The 25,010-nt window shown below is 38.5% G+C and overlaps 1 protein-coding gene across 1 annotated transcript in view; it reads right to left on the bottom strand.

The window, feature by feature from the left end:
- LOC128864823 (piggyBac transposable element-derived protein 3-like) overlaps positions 1-21,653 on the bottom strand; it is a 48,641-nt gene extending 26,988 nt beyond the window's left edge. Inside the window, exon 1 of the mRNA XM_054104580.1 lies at positions 21,554-21,653. Coding sequence (XP_053960555.1) covers positions 21,554-21,653 — 100 coding nt within the window. The remainder of the gene's footprint in view (positions 1-21,553) is intronic.
- Between the last annotated feature and the right edge of the window lie 3,357 nt (positions 21,654-25,010).

Below are 25,010 nucleotides of genomic sequence, written 5' to 3'. Positions count from 1 at the left end.
CACGCAGCAACGCGTCGCCTCAAGCTCTTCCAATAAGAGCAACTCCATACCGCGCTAATGTGCACTAATAAACCTTACGAGCTACCAATCCCAAAGAAAAAAACACGTAAAGGAGATCACCCTCAGAGCAGTCATCGTAACGGTATGGCTTAGTGTGTGACTATCATTCGGAAGTGTCTAGGGTCGAAATCACAGGCATAAAACACCAATTGATTGAACAGACATTCTAATAGCGCTCGCCTCTCGGCAGGCAATGGCGAACCTCTGAGATTATTTTTGAAACGAAAAAGCTTCTGATGAAATTCAAGTGGCTTCCGGAGTCGACATAAAACTGAAGGTCCTTTAAATTGTGCCAAAAACATTATGATGCACACCACAAATAGGAGGAGGAACTCGGCTAAATACCCCAAAGAGCTCATCCAGAAGCTCAGGCATCATTCTCGCTATCGGCTGCTCTTGCACTCTCCCTAAGCTAGGCATGCTTCTTCGATCCGAATTTGAACCAACGACTTACGAGTATATATAGTTTGTGATAAACAATAATATCGATAATAAAAGAGGGATTTTAATATGTAGATCGTGACTTACTTATAAGTATAGACGAAAAGAACTCCTCCCAGTACATCTGGACATAAAAATAAAGTTCAAATGTCTGCCTTTGACTTTGAGGCAAAGGTCATTTGCAAATGCTATTCTATCTGTCTATCTGACTGCTTGTCTTCGTTACGCTCGAAATGGATTTAGATGCAATTTTCATTGAGAGATGAAAGTACTTCCAATGCATATCACTAGGAGGCGCTGAAGTCAAGATATTTCGAAAAAGGATCTTTCAATAGGTTGGAGCCGATGTGTGCGCCATCTTGTTTTTGAATGAAAAGGTTAAGGTAATGGAGAAAAGAAGATAAGAGGTAGAAAATAGTACTTATCAAGTGGTAAAATGTTCCCCATCTCGTATTAAAGCATCATTATTGGTTACTTTTTCTTCCATTGAAGCATAAGGCACCTTCATTTGGTTATGTTTTTTGCAACAAGCTTAATTTCGTTTCAAATCTTTTCTGATATTTGAACTTTTTTCCGGACGGTTCTGCTCCCCGATATTTTTGAACGACCAACCTTGCCAGCACCGGGCGAGTTCCAAACCAGGGCTTGACAACAGATTTCACTTGCTTTCTTGCGAAGCGTATGCCCAATCCATCTGCACTTCCTCAGCTTTATCAAATGTGCTATCGGCTGGATTTTGCATCTCTCGTACAGATCGTCGTTACTTATAGTGTTGGTCTAACAAATCTTTAATATTCTATTTGGCTTTTTTTATTCTAGCGATATCGACAAATTTCACACTTTCTTCAGCGGCAATGATACCACCCAGGTAAACAAAAGTGTCTACGCCCTCAATTTGACCAGCATTTAAGAGGAGCGGGGTGAGCTGTCCCTTGTAGTGTTTGAGAGAAAGGTTTTGCGGCAGATTTTCGGATATTTTCAAGGGCGAGCATCGCAAGCAATGGAATAATGAGCTGTATGAGCTTCACGGCGATAGCGGTTCCGTGGGCATTGGGCATTCAGCGCTCCTGCTCAGATAATACGAGTATGCGATGCCCAACTGGCGTCGGTTGGCACAAGAAAGAAATGACCAAAATCGCTTAAGCGGTTATGACGCCAAAGAAGAAGAAGAAGAAAAGGAAGAAGGAAAGTAAAATATAACTATTACCTTATTTTAAAGGCTGTCTGTGCCATCTTGCTGTTGCTTCGACTTGTAAAAAGTTCGGCTGTTGTTTTTGGAATAAAGGGATCTTTGCGCCCTAAAGGAGTAAATTTACTATTTTTATTTCCTATTGCCCTCGCCATTGTCCATATATACCTTCATACCTAAATATATGTATTGTATATATACTTATATCCTTCGGTTCGCGACCCACTCTAGTGCCCCCCTCAACCGAGTAGTTAGCTATCATACATACACATCATGAATTCATTGAACGAATTAATTTTTCATGTCAATGGTGAAACTTCAATAAAGTCATTCACATTGCTCTTAAATTAATAGCCAAATTACGTTCAGAGGCGAAATTTGAACAAAGTTTTGGGAAAATTGTAGCATTTGTTGAAACACAAAAAGCATCGAAAGCAAAACAATGCCAAAGTTTTACCAAAGTTCGGGTTAATGTATGTACGTATGTATGTGTGTACGTCTGGGGAATCATTAGAAAAAGCTATAAGAACATAAATTATGCAAAGGGGAGCAAGAAGTGTCGATTGGGGTGAGCCACTAAATATTCTTATCAATAAAACTAATATATATGTATACGAGTATCTGTATGTATGTATGTTCAACTTCACTCCACTGAGCGAGTGTAGAGGTGGATGTCTCAAAATAAAAAGGTTGTATATCTAATAAGAAGATATAATTTATATATATATAAACTGTTTTCCACAAAAAAAAATACACCAATTGGGAGTTTAAAAATTATGTTATGTTCGGGTTCGGTGAACTTCGTACTACCTAAAATTACGCCACTGGTGACAGAAGACTGAAAAATAAATATTTAAATATACTAAATTTCTGAAATTCGTTCAGAAACCCAAGGGTATTGCAAAAGACGCGCTAGACGTTTATTTTAAAATACATAAAATATGCAAAAATTCAGATTCTATCAGGTTTCACTATTTTTATTAAAATTAACAATTATATGTGAGAAATTCCATTATTTAAATGTCCACCATTAGCACATCGATAGGTAAATCCGCCAAACAGCCGACCCATGAATGCCTAATGTTCTAAACAGAATTGCAGTTCACAGCGGATAACGAGTTGACGGGTGGTGAACAGCTGATTTACGCCCGTCGGGAAATTTGGTCGTGTAAACCCATTGATGTCGAGGATGGTTTTTAGCTGCCATCTTGTGTTTACTATAACTTCGGCCACCGAAGCTGAATGGGTTGGTGCGTGACTAACATTCGGAATTCAGAGAGAACTTAGGGACGAATCTCGGCGAAACACCAAAATTAAGAAAACGTTTTTTCTAATAGCGGTCGCCCCCCGGCAGCCAATGCCACACCTCCGAGCGTATTTCTGCCATGAAAAAGCTCCTCGTAAAAAATATCTGGCGGTCGGAGCCTGTTTGAAACTATAGGTCCCTCCAATTGTGGAACAAACTCAAGACGAACGCCACAAATAGGAAGAGGAGCTCGGCCTAACACCCAAAAACGGTGTACGCGCCAATTATATACATATAAAATAATTTTTGTACAGACATTTTTCTTGTTTGCTATATTTGTGAGTGCCTCCCATAATGAACAGAATTGAAAAACTTTGGGGTTGGGTGGGATTTGGGTAATGAAATGAAATTTGAATAGATCGAGCCAAGGAGCACCAAGAGATAGCCACCAAATCTCTTGGTGCTCCAAGGCTAAAAAGCCCATTGTAGTTAGAGCTCAGAAAAAGTGATAGGAAAGAATAGAGACAGAGACAAAGGTAGTTAGTCCTGTAAGTTTTACATTCTTGAACAATCTTCGAGGTTTGCTTGCCGTTCTCCAGGGCCTGGCTGTCACTGAAAACTCCAATCTGTTTCCCGCTCCATCTCCCCTCGATTATCCATTCGGCTACTTTCAGGATGGCGAAAATTTCCATTTGGAAAACAGTTCTCCCATTTCCCCATAGCATAGTGACACTTATTACTATCGTTTAAGTACCATCCAGTACAGAATCTATTTCATTTTTGGACACATCGGTAAAGAAAATATCCGTCAAACCTCCCTGAAAGCATTCGAGATTGCTTCATTGCTCACGCAACTTTCCTTCCAAATGAAACTCAGGGTTGACTTCATTTCATATTGTGCATGTATCGTTCTGCACTAGCTACAGTATGGCTGCGAGCGATGCAGTGAGACAGTGTCACGTCAGTATCGCCACTATAAGTTTACACTTTTTCCTGGGAAGAGATAAATAAATAGGTTGAGGGCGTGACATTTTCATGGTCCTGCATGAAGTGGTTCTTTCCCATCTTGAGCTCGCTTCTTGAATAATTTTTGAATCAATATCCAGTCGTTGTTTGCAGGGCGGTGATTGTATATCGGCCGTGTTAGCTACAGGAAGATTTGCTGTGGCTAGTGTATCTCGTTTCCTTGAACTCCGCTTGTGTCCCTTGTGAGCTCAGTAGATGGTGGCTTGTTTCTTAGTTCCTAGCTCATCCATTCTGTTTCGGTATTGTCGTACGTGGAGTGAGTTTGTCATTAGAGCTGCTATTGCTTTAATGGCTGCTTGGCTGTCAATGTAAAAATTTATTTGAGAGTTCGGAGAAGTATTCACTACGGCTCAGTTTGCTGCTTTCGTTGCTGCGTAGATCTCAGAACGCACTGCAGTAGTCCGGTGAATTGTATGACTATTCATAATCTAATTCTCTTCCATTTTAGAACCGTCTATGTATATGTTAAAGGTGTGGCGCGTTGAAAGTTGTCACTTCTGCCATCCGTCCTTTTCTAATCTTACCTTTGATTCGCTTTTGGAAATAGCTTGAGGAATAACGTAGTCCGAGTTAGAGTTTAAACCTTTGCATATCCGGCTGTATCCGTATGTCCTTTGAATCCAAACATTTTCCGGCCGTAAAAATAACCGACGGCAAGAAATCCGTCCCCGCTGCAATTCTGCGTAATTTCATGTGAATAAATGATGATTGAGAAAAAAATACATCTACAAGTAAGCACCATTATAATTATCGCATCTCGCACGAGGGTCCTTCCACGAAGGCAACGGAATCTCGGTTATTCCGGCTTTTAACATGGTCTCATCGACATGATAGGCAAAAGAAGTTTCAAGGGAGACTGGACTGGCCTAGTCCGGCTCTAATTCTATCAAATTCAAAAAAAAAAAAAAAAAAAAAATCGCACAAAATCGCCTTGAGGGACAACAGAAGCTTTAAGGGAGACTGGAAACTAAGCCTCTATTTAGCACATAATTGCTGAGCACGTCTGCCGGCCCTTTTTCTAACCTCGAAAGAACCAGTTTCTTGAAATTTTTCAACAACGTTTGGATTGCCAACTCATTCGGATAAAAAATTATGAATTTTGCGATTCGATGTTCTTAAAGATCGACCATTTTTAAAATAAGTATCAATAATTTTAAAGCATTGTTCTATCGTGCAAAATTATATTTATATGCCTCTACTTGACAAATGGCAAAAATGGAATAAAGAAGGTACCGTCTAGAAATTATTCTCTACTGACATTTAGGCGTCACGTTTGAAAGACCATTTATTTGACCACACAATGCGCATTATTCAATGAAAGTTACGCTATCAAGATGATCTATTGAAAGTAATTTCCATTGACTAGACAAATTAATGTTCTTGGTCGAAATAAAATTCTCACAGATTAATTTCGAATTTTTAATTTTTCAGCTTTAATAAAACACCGACTTTTCTTTTGGACTTCTATGAATTTTCTTGTTTCATAAATAACCCCAGCATTGAGACGGTCAAGATCGGCTAAATGTTATAGTTCGAGACGTTCTCGAGTAGTTGATGCCTATATTTTTAGATTTTGATTTTAATCCAAACTGAAGGAACTTTTTTGAGATTTTGTAATGCTAAAAATGGCATTTTTAAGTAGTAAATTAAAAAGGGGACGCCCGAGGAAAAGGTGGTTAGAAGATGTGGAAGCTGATCTTAGGAAAATGCGCGTGCAATGTTGGAGGGAAGTGGCTATAAATCGAGATCGATAGCAAGAAGCTGCGAAGGAATCAATGGTTCACCAAGGACTGTGGCGCTAAGAAGAAGAAGGAGTAGTAAATTAAAAAAAATATTCAAATCAATTATAAGAAAATTCTGGGGTTATGGATATAATAAAACCTACAGTTATCAAAACTTGTTCTCATATCCATCATCGGAATTTCTACAATAGCTTTTTAGGTATTGAAAGCAATGCTTTCGAAGTGCTGACTGAATAATTTACGGAGTGTAGGCGAACTGAGGAAAGAGGAAGAGGGAACGTCATTTCACCAGTGATATTCCGATATGAGTAGCTACGAGTAAATACTTGAAAATTTGCCAAAGTACTGAGCACTTTTTGTGCTCGAGTCCTTCTTGCAAGCAATTAGCCAATCAGGAGGGTATTGAGTACGCGGTTAAAGTATTTACTGTCTTTTCTTCCAAGCATTTTTGTTTTGAAAATGCATTTAATTTATGTTGTAATGGTTAGGCATTACTTGTAGTAGGTGGCGCAAACATAATCATCCAAATTTGGAACTTTTTTATTATATAAAATTTTATTTTGACTGATGGAAATATTTTTTATTGGCCTTTACGCGCTCCATAGCTTGTCTGTTTGCATACTGCAGCTGTCTAGTTAACAAGTATAAAATAGGGCTGACGTACGACACCATTTGCAAAAATTATAAATCTTTCGATTGGATGATTAATTTGGCGCCACTTTGTATCCGTAGATTTTTTAAAGAGCTTGAGAACTTAAAGTGATAATTCAAAACAGAAATATTGTTGGAATGATTTTTTTATTATGATATGGCGGCCGCCTTAGCCGAATGGGTTGGTGCGTGACTACCATGCGGAATTCACAGAGAGAACGTAGGTTCGAATCTCGGTGAAACACCAAAATTAAGAAAAACATTTTTCTAATAGCGGTCGCCGAACGGCAGATATTTTTATGAGGAGCTTTTTCATGGCAGAAATACACTCGGAGGCTTGCCATATATATATATAATAACATTACTATATCTGACATATGTCCGGTCCGACTACGAGTTACCTGGTCCATTCGAGCAGTCCAATTTGTGACAACTTTTTCCAGTTAATCTGGCTGTAAGGAATCAGTGGTGGCTCGAACAAGTATGGCAAGTTGCGCCGTCTTGTTGGAATCAAATGTCGTCGCTGTTTAACTGATTAATTTTTGGGAACAAAAATTCAATCAGGATGGCTGGATAGCGCTCGTTACAGTGATTAACGGCAGCTTCATCCTCATTTCGACAGAAATAAGGACCGATGCTGGCGTCAGTACTCTATGAATTTCGCCAACAGACTTTTATATTTTTTCAAAGTAAATTTCCAAAATTTGGAAGCGTTGCTCTGGCGTTAAACGATTCATGATGACTAGCCAAGTCTTACTAAACAGAAATGTCAACACAGTTTGCCATTCTCAGCTGTCAAACCATAGTTATCGATATCGATAATTCTAAGGCAGCACAAAAAACACCCGATACATGGGAGCTGGAAAAACAATTCGGCCAAGTAGAGTTCCGTAGAACCCACGCTATAGTTATATGTCAATATAGTCAAATACTCAATTTATATAGATATTTTTTGAAATTTTTTTTTTTTTAAGAAAATAAAATGCGATCGTTTTGATTTTATAGTATGTTATTATAGACATCAATAGTATACGAGTACAAAAACAATTATTTTTTTTTTATATATTTTTTTGTAATATAGTAGTGTGGCACCAAAGTAAGCGTCTTAAAAAAAAGATAGGTGGCTTGTCAACAGGATTTTAGCTCTTCAGGACATCTGAAACGAAAAAGTGAAACTGATTATTATTCTGTTGGCTTGTCAATCTGGCAGGTGCTACTTTCGTTTCTTTTCAGCCCTAACTCTCCATACTACAGTCTGATGACCACCCGAAAAACATACCTTTTTTTCCAAAGTCCGCCATTTTGTTATTTTTCAAAACAATTTTCTCATTGTAGCATCTTCCAGAATGATGCCGTTGCTTATTTCAAAATAGTCCGAAGTCTTAGAATCCTGGTAAGAAATCTGAGGTCTTGTGCTTGGGATAAAATAGATTTTGTTAAATTTTTTCACGAATGGGCTTCTACGTGAAAACTATTTGGTAGGACTGGGGTTCGCTAATCACTGTTTCAATACCAAATGTAAAACGAAATTAGCGGAAAAGTTTTCTTGACCTAACCGCCTAAATCGAAATAAATTTTTTTTTGGTAAAGGGTGATCCAATTTTAAGGGCCGACGTTGAATGTGAACCACACCTAAACGTCAAGTTTTTTTATGCATTTCATTTAACATTTTTCAATTTCAGACTAATTCAATTTGAACCATGAAAAAATACACAATCCAGCAACGCGTTAAAGTTATTCAGGCTTATAATGAAAACCAATGACTAATTTTCGAAGACAATCATCTTCAGTGATGAGGCACATTTTCACCCCAGTGGATTCGTCAATAAGCAGAATTGCCGCATTTGGGTGAATGATAATCCAAGAGTGATTGCCGAAAAACCAATGCACCCACAAAGAGTGACTGTTTGTTGCGGTTTATGGGTTTTTTCCAAAACGAGGCCGGTCAGGCAGTTACTGTGAATAGTGTTCGCTATCGTGAGATGATAACGAACTTTTTACGGCCCGAATTGAAGATATGGATGTGGACGATATTTGGTTTCAACAGGACGGTGCCACATGTCACACAGCTAACGAAACAATGGCTCTTTTGCGCGAAAAATTTGATGGCCGAATAATCTCACGTCGTGGCGATATCAATTGGCCGCCAAGATCATGTGATTTGACACCGTTGAACTTCTTTCTTTGAGGCTATTTGAAAGAAAAGGTGTACGTGGAAAAGTCAGCAACAATTCAAGAGCTAAAGGATGAGATAACTCGGCACATTAACGGCATAGAGCCCCAATTATGCCTCAGCGTCATCGAAAATTTGGACCATCGGATGGAGGTGTGCCGCCGAGGCCGCGGCCGATATTTTTTTCCATAGGTAATTGAACCATGCCAATATTGTCATAATTAAGAAAAATTGTAATAATTTTCTAAAAAAAGTTAATTTTATTTAAAATCAACACCGGCCCTTAAAATTTAACCACGCTTTACAATAATTAAAAAAAGAAATGTTTAACGTATTACAGGGTTCGCACAAACTTCCCGCCCGTTCCTGTATATGTATATGTATATGTATATGTATATGTATATGTATATATATAGATATATATATATATATATATATAAATATATACAAACTACCCGGCTTCGGTGGTTAACAAAATAAACGTTCCGGTCGAGACCAGTTTTTATTAGTTGCTTGATGCTTTACAACTGAACTTACAAATTAGTTTAATTCTAATACTGAGCTTAAAAGTTAAACTCGTGTGCTTTCAACGTGACCGGTTGCTGGTCTGGTATTTTCTCAATGACTTTTTGGTTGCTCGTGTGGAGAGTTGGGTTGCCGTCATATTTCGGTTGGGTTGTGTGAAGTATTGCGTAAGCTTATATAAATACATCCCATTTATGTATGTATTTCCCCACATTCAAATGTATTTGCACGCACATAAACCTGTCTGCCCGCATATGCATTTACAAAGACAAGCATAAATAATTGTAGCGCATAAAATTTTAAATGCAAATTCGAATCAACATAAACTCACTTCACCACCCTTTCATGTCCTTTTCATTTTGCCTGCATTCAACTGACAGCGCATTTTAATATATTCAAAAAACAAAAAGCAAGAAACAAAAAACATTTTAATACCACTGCAAAAGTGCGCAGCCAAAAAAAAAAACGAAATAAGAAAATAAATAAATAAAAGGTGAAATGTAAATCCCTGCTCAGCTGCAGGGGGGTTGAATTGCACGCAAACGAACCAGCGCTCGTATGAAAAACAAACTGACACAAAAAAAAAGTATGAATTAATACCCATCCAAAATAATTACTTGTACAAATCTAAGCACGAATTTTCAACTTGGGCAAATAGTGCATTTCTGGCACGGAAAGGCTATGCGCCCAAGTCACCTATTACCTACTACCCTAATCCGAGTACGGCAACTGCTAGCTTCGATAAGGCTGATATGGCCGTACGCATAGAGGCGATCATCTATGGGTGTGCGTTTGTGCTTGTGCGCAAAGGGTGCAACATTGCAAACATCTGACAGAAAAATAACAAACGGGCGATAGAGGAGTTGTGTAGTTGTCTGTAGCAGCATGACCTCGGTGCTCGAACTTTGTAGCCCATAGATGATTGCCAGCAATGATTCTGCTGCACTGGGCTGCACAGCAGAAAATTACCATTGTGCCAATGCTGCGAGAGCAAAAAGAAAAACAAAAAAAAAGAACTTCAAAAATACGAGAATACTAGTCTTCGTACTTTTCATGCGGCATCCGAGATGGCAGTGAGTGCTCCCTACAAAGTGTGTCTACAAACAAAGGAGGAAACAAAAATCGAATGCAAAGCGAAAATCAGTAATTGTAAATTTTTTATACGAGACATCATTAAAAGTCGAGCAGACAAAAACAATTGCAATGTGACGATTTCGTGCTGCACCGAGTTACGATTCCATGGCTGGCTATGGTGATTGCGGATGTCATTAGTGGTGGATAAACTGAATTGATTGAGCAAATACTTGCAATTTTGACAAAAGAAGGAGTAATCGGATTTTTGTTTGGTATTCACATGTCGAGTGAGTGTGACCAAATGTGAAAATTTACGTTGTGCAAAGTTAAGCTCAAAAAGTATTCAACAAAGTCTGATGCAATTTGACAGGGCACTCATAAGAAATATACTATAATGTCAAATTAGAAAAATTTGCTATCCATTTAAATTTTTTGGTTCATATTTTTTGACTTTATGGTCCTTTAAAAGAGAGCCGCGCTGAGTTGTTAATTAATAGACGATGGGAAACGTATTCTTAAAACCTATTTTTCAGTATGGAAACATTCACAGTGTCCGTTTTTTGGATCTAGAATCAAAGGGATCTGATAGAATATCGGCTAACACACATAATTCTGGGAAACTAGTTTATATATGCATATGTATTTATCAACTTTTTTCCCCCTCTCGTTCACTCCTCTCGGGAACATAGGGCCTTGACAAGACTCTTCCATCGTACCTGGTTCGGTGCTGTTGTTTTTGCACCGTCCCATGAGATGTCGGCATCTGCTACTTCGTGATGTTATCTTGTGGTTTTCTCCATTTGTGACCTATCCATCGCCACTTTCTGCGTTTGATTTGCCAAACAATTGGGTCCTTTAACTACTTATACTAGGTGTATTCAAAAAGTATCGCGAATTTTGAATTTTCGTAGGTTACGTATATTTGAATTTCGATTGTTTTGTTGATTTCTTTCGATGTTGGTACTCATGTCGCTCACTCATACCGACGAGTTCGGCCATTTTGAATGTTCAGTTAATTGTTGACAGCTGCCTTGTTTGCACGTGTTTCGGCTCGTCTTCGATTTTTACCTATTTAAAAAGATGGATCAATGAACCTGTATCAAATTTTTTGTGAAAAACGGAATTAAGTGCGCGGATGCATTCCGAATGTTGACTGTATTATACGGAGAAGCTACTTTGGACCAAGGCAACGTTTATCGGTGGTACAAAATGTTCTCAGAAGGCCGAGAAGATGCGAATGACGAAAAGCCTGCCGGAGGCCCGAGCACTTCAACAACAGACGAAAAAATTGATGACGTGAAGAAAATGGTATTGGCCAATTGTCGAATCACCGTTGGAAAAGTTGCTGAGGACGAACATATCGATTGGATCGTGTCATTCGATTTTTTTCAATGGTTTGGGCATGAGACGGGTCGCCTGAAAATTCGTACCAAATCTGCTCAATTTTGACCAAAAGCAGTATCGCATGAACATTGCTAATGAGATGTTGGACACTGTCCGCGACGACGCAAATTTGTCCAAAGAGGGTCATAACTGGTGACGAATCGTGGGTTTATGGTTACGACGTGGAAACCAAAGCTCAATCATCTCAATGGAAGCTGTCGCACGAACCAAGGCCGAAAAAAGCGCGCCAAGTTCGGTCGAATGTAAAAGTTTTGCTTACCGTATTCTTCAATTGCAGGTGCATCATGAGTTCTTGCCACAGAGCAAAACGGTCAATAAAGAATAATACCTGCAAGTTATGCGCAATTTGCACGAATCCATCCGCCATAAACGCTCGGATTTGTGGAGGAACAAAAATTAGCTCTTGCATCTCGATGGCGCCCCTGCTCACACATCGTTGCTTGTGCGCGACTTTTTGGCAAAAAAAAAAACACACTAATGTTGCTCCAGCCACCGCGTTCCCCCGATCTGGCCCTCTGTGACTTTTTTTTTCTTGTTCCTGAAACTGAAGAGGCCTATAAAAGGACGTTGCTATGCTACGATTAAGGAGATAAAGACAGCATCGAAGGAGGAGCTAGACAAGATAAGAATAACATGGGGATTACTTTATATATATATATAATTGGCCCGTATACTCTTTTTGGCTGTTTGGCCGAGCTCCTCCTCCTATTTGTGGTGTGCGTCTTGATGTTGTTCCACAAATGGAGGGACCTACAGTTTCAAACCGGCTCCGAATGCCAGATATTTTTTACGAGGAGCTTTTTCATGGCAGAAATACACTCGGAGATTTGCCATTGGCTGCCAGGGGGCGACCGCTATTAGAAAAATGTTTTTCTTAATTCTGGTGTTTCACCGAGATTCGAACTGACGTTCTCTCTGTGAATTGCGAATAGTAGTCACGTACCAACCCATTCGGCTACGACGGGGATTACTTTGAAGGGGACAAAATAGATATTAATGAATAAATAAATAATTTTTGAAAAAACACAAAATTCGCGATATTTTTTGAACACACCTCGTATATATGAAATTAGCGCGTACGTCCTCTGTTGGGCGCTTGGTCGAGTTTCTACTCCAATTTGTGGTGTGTGCCTTCGATTCTATCCTACAAATAGAGGAACCTGCAACTTTATGCCGCCTTTGAGAACAGAAGGCTTTTTATGAGGAAAGAGGTTAGCTGTTGCATGCTCAGGTGGGACCGCCTGTCAAAGAACGTTAATCGTGTGGCAACCAAACCCAGGCATTTACAGAAAAAGTGCTTAATAGTCTCCTTTTAAGAAAAGTCCCCGCATTTTCTACAACCGGATAAAGTGGTAAATCCAGCTTTTACGCGTGCGAGCCGATCGTCCAATGACCCCGTGAAGTCCCCAGGACTATCTGCGTCCTGCGTCTATTGTACTGAGGCCATAGGATTTCCGGAATAGCACACCAAGGAATGGCACCTCATCTGATCCGTGCTTTTCTGAGAAATAAGTAGTGCAATTACCTTTTGACAACAATCAGGGGGATGCCGATGAGCGGGTGGGAAACCCCTGAAACCAATTCAGCCGATCCCTTCCCGGCGAGCAATTTCATATCCCTCCATGTTCCTATGTGCTGGAATCCAGATTAGAGAAATGTTACCTCGACACCCAAGAGATTTGACGTACTCCTTATAGAAGTTGACTTGTTTGGATCTACATACATACGGTCAGAGTATTGGTCGCGGCTTGAATATCGGAGAAAATCTAAGTATTTCGCATGCATGCAGGATGGCAAAGACTTCTGCCTGAAAGACCGTGGCAATATTCGGTCATTTTAACGAAATATATAAATTGCTAGATTTTGAGAAAAACCTTGCTCCGACTCTCGATTGAATCTTGGAGCCGTCAGTGAAGACAAGGGTGCCAGCTTTGGTGCAGATTTCCCCCTCGTTCCAATCCTGCCTACTAGGAGTGCCCTGGCACGACCCTCAAACTCCAGTTCGCGGATAGAGAGATCTGTCCGAAGCTCAGAGAAATACGCTGTTAACTGCGCAAAAATGCTACCATGCCCCTTTCGAGATAGCTTTCAGAGGGCAACCTCCTTTTGACCAGCGATGGATACCCAAATCGGAAATCCAAAATCTAAAATCCAAAACTTGTGAGATTTCAGTAAATACGGGGATTTTGTTTTTAAACGGAATATCCAAAAACATTACATAGTAGGCGTAGCACCCAATAATACATGAACACTGAAATTCACCTTATCAGACATCATTTTTTTATTATTGAAATTTGATAATAATCACGGCCACCTCTCATACTTGCATGGTAACCAGTTGTTCGAACTCTATATTCATAAAAGGTCTTTAATATAAAACCGATTACTCACAACCTCAACACTTTTCGCAGCGAATCTCTTAGCATCTAAGCAGGGAAATATAAAATAAAAAATCCGTTTAGATTTTGGCTTGTGCCATTTGTGTTCCATTGTTCTTGCATTGTTCGAACAATAAACGCCCAGACTGCTGTTACAAATATGAACGGCTGTGCCCGACTGCCAACCCACCATCGCATTGCCATTCAACCCCTAGCCAACACAAATGGATTGAGCAGAAACAACGACACAATTCGCACCAAAACATGAACATTAGAGTATCAAAGCATATTATTGTCAGCATCATCGGCATCACAGCTAGCAGAGTTTGCAGTGCACAAGTACACTGCACAGTGTTTCAATCACTCAGCGCTAATGAGTAAAAACGGAAATATGAATTGAGAAAAAAATTATGTGAAACATAAATATTTTTCATATGCTAGCAAACCAGGGACTACTATTAGTTCACTAAGGTTGCTGTTGATTAGGTGCTCCACTCCCTTCTTAGGGAGTAACCAAAGGTTACGATGGTTGTAGAGTTGCAGGATGTTGAGTAAGCTAAAGAAATTGAAATTTAAATATTTTTTTCTTCTTTTCGTATGCTGTGTAATGTGAATTTTAAAGAGAGTCTTGAGACAGAGTGGTTCAATATCTACGGGAGCGGATCCAGTTATAGAGCAATTACAGAATGCTTGAATTTTCAACCTTTTCTTAGGCAAAACAAATTTATAGTTCATCTTACTTCAATTCTCTTGCTTCCAAATATATAGCTCGCAGTGACCCCAAGCGAAATTTTCAAATACCGTTATCTCGTAATCCGGAGTCTATCTGCGAAAACGGTGGACACCATGGAATTTTAAAGCCCTTAATTAAGTACGACTACCTGCCAAAATTCTTGCACAAATTTTAAACTTTCATAGTTTCATTAATGCTGACAAAACTTTTTGCCTCAGGAGTTGAAAGATATTTTTATGAGCTTGGTTCTAATTATAAGACTAAATAAATACTATATTAATACTTTTATTTTTCATTCTTACTTAGTATCACCTTACTTTATTTATTTAGCATCACCCTCACCGCATACCAGCCTCTATCCCAGCAATATTCCATACAAATCTCACATTGTTTGGAGCAGTGCCCAAAGGGTTTTTCTTTCGGCAACTTCAGAACAGCATCAACGAATGCAAATTTATATTACCAAGCAAACGATGACTTTCTCTTTCAATAAATGATTGTTGATGATCTATGATAAATCTAATCTGAACAAAATTCAGTCTTGTTTTGTCCACTGACAGGAGGAGGCCAACTGTAAGGTTTATTATTAAAATAAAAAAAACAGTGAGCAAAAAACCCATACATTTTACCTTTGGAAACATATAGCAGTTACGCGACGCGAGAGTCCAGCGAATATGACATAATGCGATAGATGATCTAATAGTAATATGCTGAGCTTGGCTAGAAACCTACTGAAGTACAATACATACACTGAAGAGCAAAACTGTAACAAAATGTAATACTTTCTATTTCAACACATTTTTTTTAGACATGTTTTAACAAATCAAATATTTTTTTTGCATAACTTTATTGGCATGTATATACTCTCTCTCTCAAACCGGTTTGGTGTCAATGCAACAACAACAACACTAGTAGCAAGCAATAATGCAAATAAAGACAAATGTTACAGTTTTGCACTCAACCCATTTTTTATTTTTTACAATAAATAAAATAAATATTAATAAGATGTCCAATATCCTTTGGATTTTTTCAGCTCGTGGATACGATTGGGCATACTTCGTGTATACCTCAAGACAAAGTCAGTCGGAATAGCATCCCATACATCCCGTGTTCGCTCCCACAGCTCATTAACTCCACTGGACGGACTTGAATATTCGGCAAGCTTCGATTTTACATGACTCCATAAATTTTCGATTGGGTTCATGTCCGGTGATTGTGGAGGCCACTTCAAGTTACGAAATTTTTGGCGTTGCATCCAATTTCGTACAACATGTGCGGTGTGCTTAGGGTCATTGTCTTGCTGAAAAATTACTTTTTCAGCAGCAAGGCCCATACTTTCCACTACACCCGGCAGATTTTGTTGCAATATGGCCAGGTATTCCTCTTTCCGCATTATACCGTCTATTCGTACTAAAGGACCCACACCATTTTTGGAAATGCAGCCCCACACCATAATGGAGCCACCACCATGTTTTACTGTCTGCTTGATGTGATGTGGCTGGACTGCATTTGGGTCTTTAACCCAATACCAGGCCCGACCATCTGACTGAAATCGATTGATTTTGGTTTCATCAGACCAAATAACCTGCAATCGTTTTGAAATTTTATGAAAAAAGGTCTTTTATAATCCATTTATAAAGACGTACCTGATCCCAATCTTCAACTGTCCAGCTTTGGTGAGCCGCAACAAAATCCCGCCTCAACCGCACATGTCTTTTTGTCAGCATTGGCTTGGTTTTCTTCTCCGCTGCCTTTAGCCCCAGTTTTGACAGGCTGCGCCTGGCTGTCCACTGACTGGCATCAATATCCAGCATCTTTAGTGCTTCTTTGGGAGTGACCGCCTTGCTGCTTGTTACCAAATTTGCCAGATGGCGGGCATCGCGGTCGCTTATCTTCCTTGGCCGGCCTCCTTTGTTACTGGGAACAAAGCAAAAGCTGCGGAAAAATGTACCAGACGATTTTTCCGCAGCTTTTGCACAGCCATGTGGCTCACTTCGAATTTTTTAGCTATTTTTCTTATAGACTCGCCCTTCTTCAGCAAATCAATTATTTGGCGTTGTACTTCCCGATTTAACATTTTGTCTTATTCACGGTCACGTTTATAATAATTAAAAATCCACCAAATATATAATTACGAGAAAAATAACGGAAAATTTGAAAATTAAGAGTGAGTGCAAAACTGTAACATTTGTCTTTATTTGCATTATTGCTTGCTACTAGTGTTGTTGTTGTTGCATTGACACCAAACCGGTTTGAGAGAGAGAGTACATACATGCCAATAAAGTTATGCAAAAAAAATATTTGATTTGTTAAAACATGTCTAAAAAAAAATGTGTTGAAATAGAAAGTATTACATTTTGTTACAGTTTTGCTCTTCAGTGTATATCGAATAAGAGATCACAGAGAACTATGATCCAATAAAACTAAACCTCTTGACAGGCAATACAGAATGAGCTTTGTTCTATCACTAGACCTAATTTTTTTGCAGCGAAACAAAAAAAGAAGCTCTAATGTGAACGAGGGCTTTGCCTAAACTGATTTTAATGCAGGAGAGAGAGGTACTGCATTTCAAGAGTACGTTTCACTCTTAAGCGCTGGCACTTGGAAGCAGTTTCAGTCTGGTTATTTAGAAGTAGTAGTCGCAGTAGTATTAGCAGTAGTAGTAATAGTAGAGCAGATGAATGAAAGTTGCTAGGTTTTTTTCACCATTACAGAATCTGCTAAACCATTCATATATATGTAGTTAAGAATGTGGCCAATGAGTAACCCTATTACTTTTGGTAACGTGGTTACGACGAAGACACGGAGAAGTGTGTTACTTCATCTCTCAGGTGTTAAGCGGGCACGGTTGTTTCCAGTATTATCTGCATAGGCTTGGTATCTCGGCTTCACCACACTTTTCTATCTGCCCAGAGAAGTTGGAAGCCGCGCTACACGTACTCTTCTACTGTCCAAGGTTCGACAGAGAACGTAAGGAATTAGCCACGATATTTAGATGACAGTCAAGTGAGACCAATTTAACTGACAATTGCTGGGATGCTATGTACATACAGGCAAGTTTGCCAAGCAAGTATTGGGTACGCTACGCAAGCAGAACGGCGGGTAGAGCTAAATAATATCAACGCCCTGGGCCACGTCTGGTCACACCGAACTTCTCGACAAGTGCTGAATTGAGCATGAAGTAGTGTTTCAAAGGAGGTCGACTCAGATGTACCGATGACAATTACAGACGCTTGAGTGAACGACTCACGACCATATCATACACTGACAAGACGGTAATACACATGACATTATCGCAATTTTTATCGCTTTATAACGAAAGTAATAGAGACCATCAGCAAGGTATTACCTCCATGTGTCATCCTTGTAGGTAGAGAGCCTGGTCGCAGGTTCATTTTGTGGTTGATAGTCGCAATCCCGGGGTGGAAGTCAATCGAAGAAAGGAGGTCTGTTGTAGTGGGATCATTTCATTGGTGCGACGGCATCAATCGAAATGTTGTTGACATTTTTATCCTCCCTTCCCAAAAACAGCACAAAAAAAAAAAACGAAATACTTTGGGCATTTGTATACCACTTAGGATGAGCAGCTTTAGCGACTTTCTTGTACTCTACTCTGCCTGCAGGTACTCGGCTGTGTTGCAGTTGTTAAAGTGCTTTCGCCTAGCATGCGCGTCTCTGAGGAAGAATCACTTGTTCACTCGCAACTCGAAGAAGTTGTTAACCTGAACAAGACCAAGCTAGAATATATGTATACCGTGGTCTGCCAGTGTCAAATCCAATCCCAGAAGACCAACTGGACCATTTTAGGCTGTAAGACGACAGGTGTGCTTGCTTATTTTTTTCCACTGTACTTTAGCAATTCCAGTAGTTCCCACGACAGTTGAGTTTAGACTTCCAGTTAAACACCCGAATTCATGTTCGGCCAAGTATTATCGTGTCCGCCGTAGCCTAATAGGTTGGTACCTAACTATCATTCGGAAGTGCATAAGTCCTAACCCCGGGCACGAATACAATAATATGGGATGACAATAAGTTTCCGTCCTTTCCAAAGTTATACCAATATGATATTAGGTGAAGTATGTGCCATTGGAAGCTACAACTTTACTACATCTTTCAGACAGCATACGGATTCTTCTGATCAAAAATTCGAGTTATTTTGACTTGTTCCATTCATTAAGCCAATTTGCGATTCTCTCGTAAGAAGTGAACCGCTCTCCAATAAGGATTGACTGCATTGATCGGAGCAGATGTTATTCCGAAGGTGCAATGTCTGGCGAATACGGCGGGTGGGACAAGATTTCTCAATTCAGTTTAGCAACGTGTGGCCTGGCGTTGTCATGCAGTAAAATCAGTTTATCATGTCTACCGTCCCATTCCGGCCGTTTTTCTTTGAGAGCTCGATTCAAACGCAGGAGCTGCAGTCGGTAACGATCGCCAGTTATGGTTTCAGATGGTTTAAGGAATTCATAATAGATGATACCCTTCTGATCGTCTGATGTCGATGGACCTGGTTTACTTGGCAGGATCCAACATTTTCTACGCTTAGGTTAACCATTTGTAATCGCCAGTGGCAATGCGATGCAGAAAACTTTTTCTTTTCTGCCGTTCAAGAAGCATCTCACACGCCACCAAACGTCTCTCGATATCCCTCTCCATCAATTGATGTGGCACCCAGTTACCTGCTTTCTGGACCATTTCCATTGCGTGCGTAAAGTTACCGATGGTTGATCTGTCAACATCCAACTCTTTAGACATATCCTCAAGGGTTTCATCCAATAATTGTTGTCGTTGAGTATATTCGAACTTTCGGTGCCCATTCGCGATCTTTATCACTCACGTCGAAATTGCCACTTTGGAAGCATCGAGACCACTCTTTAGAAGTTGTATTTGATGAGCGTGATTAGCGGAAAAAATCATCAATATACGACACGTTTCAGCTACACTTTTCTTTAAAAGATAATAATGAAGCAAGACTTCCCGCAAATGCAGTTTTTCGGGACGAACGTAGAAATTTTTGACGTCAGATAAAAGTATATTACTAGAGCGAACAATAGTATCAGCAGTGACAACTCTTTTATGAGGGCGTAAACTTATTCCCATATTCAATAGAAATATACACCAAAATGAAAAGTCAAATTGTCCCAACTCATAATTGCGACTTTCTGACACGTCATCAGAGAACAAATGAACATTTAATCCAACGATATTTAGCTCAGGTTGATGCATTAGACGAATTGATCAACGTTGGTCACAAATGTATATAAGAACTTAATTTGACCCCTAGCAATTTATTGACCTCCCTTTTCACTTTAAAGTGTTTTTCTGTGACTGTTTTTTTATACGCATACGATATAATTCAAACTACTACTTCTACACCTATTACGCCAGGCATCGCTAGAACAGTTTTTTTAAGGAACAATTATTTAAAATTGAATTTTTGTTTGGAAGCCTATGGAAGTGCTATGAAAAATTGAAAAAAAGTCTCTCTGGATATTTAGAAAAATACCAGCTAGCTAATTCTGTTACGAGTTACATATGTGCACGCGAAATCGACATTTTAACTTCAACTTCGAGACGCCCGAGGAAATTAATGCTACTGTCTCAATTTTAAATATTTCGCAATAAAAATTTAGAAAAATATGAAAGCTGCCTTTTCTCATCGAAGAGGGGCTTAAGGCTCTTAATATGTTGAGGTTGAGTCGAATAAAAATTTAAACTGAGGATACTGCTTTTGTGCTAGCGTTTCCCCACTATTTAAAAAAAAAGTGCGTGTAGCGTAGTACAGATAACAGAAGTGATACTTTCAAGACAGACAAAGAAAGAGGGAGACACCCGAGAGAGAATGAGGGAGAGAGAGAGAAAGAATATATATCTAAATAAATTCAAAACATTTGCAGAGAATACAAATAGACAAAGTTTACAATAACGGCCGTGGCAACAACGCGCACTACTCCGAGTGCTTATCACCCGCACAAGCGCAGCGATTCCAGGACCGCAGCAACGGCGCAAATTACCGCAAGGCAATACCAATAAATCCGACGCCGGGAAGGATAGCACTTTATAGTACTCACAAGCCCTAGCCAGGAAACAGAAATAAGCGCCAAAAAGTAGGCACCGAAAGAAAATGCCAAAAAAATTGGAACCAAAAAACCCCCCAAACAGTAAGCACCAAGGAAATATAACGTAGGCACCAAAAATATATTTCCTACAAGTTTACACCACCAAACAAGTGCCAAAAAGTAGGCAGTGTTATTTATGATATATATTAGTAACCACAAGGAAAAACTTAGGAAAAATAGCCTGAAGTGTATCTAAGATATATAATATATAAGATATAGCTCTCTCCCTCCTTTTCCTCTACGTTACATCTTTTTTCTCTCTCGCGGAACGAAAATGCCCAAAACGTTGCATGCCCTTTAAATTTTACTCTCCATTCTCGCTCGGCCGTCGATGCCTAAGAAGTTTCACTTCAAAAATTATCATAAAGAAACAAAAACTTTTGTAACAAAATATTAGCAAAAAAGTATTTGAACTTTTGCCCATTTTGAAGCACTGTAATAATACTCCCAGCTGCTACGAAATCAGGACACAGTGGCCCAAAGCAGCGATTAGATTCAGCAGCAGTTGCGACAATTGTAATCGTCCTGCAGCATGTGCGCCGCGCACCAACGAATTATGAAAACATTTGAACGCGTACTAAAACTACATGGAGTAAAATCGAAATTCTGATAAAACAAAAACGAAAAAAACTCCATATAAAAAAGCGAAAACAGCAACACCAGACGACAAGGAAATTTACAATACGACCGCTACTATTCTTCTCTTATTGCTGCAGTGCTCTCTCTTTGTAGGTGTATGTGCGTGTGTGTGAATGTGTTGATGCTTTTTGGCATTATGTGTATAGGTCGCACCGCAACCACCATTAAGCACAGTGAAACATCCACCACCATCACCGCGACCACCACCACTTCCATTGGCATCATAACCAGCAGCAGCGCGCATTAACACCATTACCGCAAAACATTTAGCGACGTTGAACATTTAGCGACGTTGAACATTTAGGACATTTATGAAATTTCTGCAGCACGATTAATGCTCTGGACGCATAACGTGAACCAAGCAAAGTGTACTGAAAGGACGAAAATCTGGATTTTGAATACCACAAAGCGGCGGCGATTTATCGTTGTCGTTAGCAGAATTGTGTGATGCTACTGATGTTGTTTTTGTTGTTATAGATGCTGCTCGCAATGATGCTACTGCAGCCATTTCCCTAGTCGTCATGTCGTTATAATTCGACAACGGTGTCGTCATCAGTTGTTTTCGTGGCGGTATTAGTTTCAAAGTGTTTTCTCGTTCCATCGTAATAAAAATATAAAATAAAAACAAGTAAACAAAAAAAAAATAAAATAAAATAAAAATAAAAATAAAAAAAATATTAACAAAATCGGATTACACAAAAAGTGTAAGTGTAGAAAAAAATTGACTGACACCAGAAACATGAAAATAGAAGAGTTAGTTAATGATAATCTGATATGATAAATAACGTCAAAAAGGACAAGCGAATGGCATTGAAAATAATAATTTATTTCTAAAAGATATGCACATTAATACAAATTTATACAAATGAATACAGTGAGGAAATGTTATTGGTTAATATATAGTAGAATTTATTCTTGTGTTGATTTTTGCTATATGCGTGCATATGTATGTGGGGTGTTAAACAACATAAACAATTAAACACTATTGGCGCGTCACCTGTGGGTCACTTATTTAAACCTCTATTGCTTGTGCTATTTACCGTTAGGTGGCGCGCACACAAGTTAGAAAGAAAGTGAGGATAGTTTCTCAATGAAAAAAGGGGTTACTTACAGAGTTGCCATTTCACTATTTTTGCTATCAAAATGTTAAAAATTACAGAGCAATCAAAAGAAACAAGTAAAGCCTATGCACCATTTTGATGTAAGCAAAACAACAACAATAAAAATAGTATTCGATAGAACTTTTTACGCTGATTATAATGATATAAAATTTTATTTTTGTGCTATTTAACAGTGGTATAGTAATCGAAGGTCAAATATTAAGTATACACATTTTAGGAATAATGTATAAATAAGTAATTTTAGAAAAAAATTCTTTTAATGTAAATATTTCGTACGGTTGTCAGCTCAGAAAACAAAATTAAAAAAAAAAGTTGTATAAAATATATCTTCAACAAAACGATTTTCTTCCGAAAATTTGCCTAATTATATACATTATACATCTTTATAATTGGCGCGTACTCCCTTACTAGGTGTTTGGCCGAGCTCCTCCTACTATTTGTGGTGTGTGTCTTGATGTTGTTCCACAAATGGAGGGACCTACAGTTTCAAGCCGACTCCAAACGGCAAATATTTTTATGAGGAGCTTTTTCATGGCAGAAATACACTCGGAGATTTGCCATTGCTTGCTGAGGTCTGACCGCTATTAAAAAAAAAACTTTTTGTTCATTTTGGTGTTTCACCAAGATTCGATCCGACGTTCTCCCTGTGAATTCCGAATGGTAATCACGCACCAACCCATTCGGTTACGGCGGCCGCCAATTTGTCTAATTAATCTAATGTAAATATAATTTCATTCAGAAGTATATTCAATTATCTTTCATTTGAATTACCTGCAAAAAAAAAAAAATTACAATAAAATAATCAACATAAAAACAGCTGTCGAATCTCCTTTTTGGTTTCCTCTTACGCCAATAAAAATCGCCTTTTAAATAATCAGGCTTTCGACTATATTAATTATCATTTGCAGAAAATAAAAATTATAATACAATTGTAGAACTGTCTCGCCTGAACATTGCAGATATTGGGGAAAAAACAATTTACATACTTCAAATGATGTGGGGAGTGTAACTGAATATTTTAAAAACATTCTTTAACGACTTCTTTCGAAAATTGTCCTGGTCGACCTAATGCAGATATAATTTTATTAAAAAGTATATTTAAATACCTTTTATTTGAATAACCAAATGCTCATTTTCCTTTCGATTGCAATTAAAAAATAAATAAAAATAATTAGCATAAAAAGGTCTATCGAACCTTATTTTTCGTTTTCTCTTATACCAATAAAAACCGCTTTCTTAACCCGCCATCTGTCGTCCTACTTATTACTTCCATTCTACGTCGCCTGGGGCTATTTATGAATCCAAATTTAAATGAATTGCCTGTATATTGAAAATATGAAAAAAAATGTAGGTACTTTAAATGATATGAAGAGTAAAACAGAATTAACAGACAGAAAAAACAGATTTAAACTCTATCTGGGAGATCTAAAATATGACATCTTTTCGTCTTCCATTGGTTAAGGAGGCAAAACAATCGCCCATTGCTCTGTGAAAATCATATTCTAGGGATCAAAATAAGAAACTTTGCCGAAGGAACCATACCTCTAAAACGAATTCTGATGTCCCCCAATTTGGGTCGAACTTTTTAGTTTCTTTTCTCATGTAAAGACCAAAAATGGTGATATTTTGAAATGATTGTATGGGGAACCCCCCAGGGGAGTTCCAGGGGGTATGCCACTGGCACGGGTGGATCGGCCGTCAAAAGTTAGTGGGGGTCGGTCGTACATTTGGACTCGATTGGAGCACTCTAAATGGGTCAAAGTGGGATTTTTCGTATTCTCTTATTTTGATCCCTAGAATACGATTTTCACAGAGCAATGAGCGATTTTTAAAATATAATATATATATATATTTAATTCTCGTATTTCATCTTTAGTAAAAGGTTCTCTAAGATCTTTTTGAATTTCGGCATTAGTAATGAACCAAGCCGCCTTTACAATAGAGCGAAGGCTTTCCGATTGCTATATTTGTAAAATCTACATATTCGAGCGACTTGCTGTACCCCAAAGTTGAATAGTATAAGTGCAGACTGGCTTTAATATAGTTTTGTATAGGCGCGCTTTGATTTCAAGTCTGACTTGGGAATGTTGACCCAAAAGCCAGTACATTTTTTTTTGTTTTAAATTTGAGTTGCTTCTGCTTAAACGATTTGTTCGAAAATTTTCTCAATCAAATATAATGCTATTACATTTTCGTCAAAAAGTATACTCGTATTTAGTTACCTCTCGTTTGAATTATCATATGCCCATTTTGCTTTCGACTCCACATTCGAAAAAAAAAATAAAAATAAAAATAGTCAGCATAAGAAGTTCCCCCCATTTTTGGTTTGTCTTATACTAATTTAAAAAGGATTCTTAATAGCGAGGCTTTCTACTATCATACCTATCGTCTATATAAAATCAAAACTATAATAAAACTCGAGAGCTGTCCTGCCTATACATGGAAAACATTAGCAAAAATAATAATAATTCTGAATGATGTAGGCAGTA

This window comes from Anastrepha ludens, chromosome 5 (genome assembly GCF_028408465.1).
Source record: "Anastrepha ludens isolate Willacy chromosome 5, idAnaLude1.1, whole genome shotgun sequence".
Taxonomy (NCBI): Eukaryota; Metazoa; Arthropoda; class Insecta; order Diptera; family Tephritidae; genus Anastrepha; species Anastrepha ludens.
This window is presented reverse-complemented; position numbering and strand designations above follow the sequence as displayed.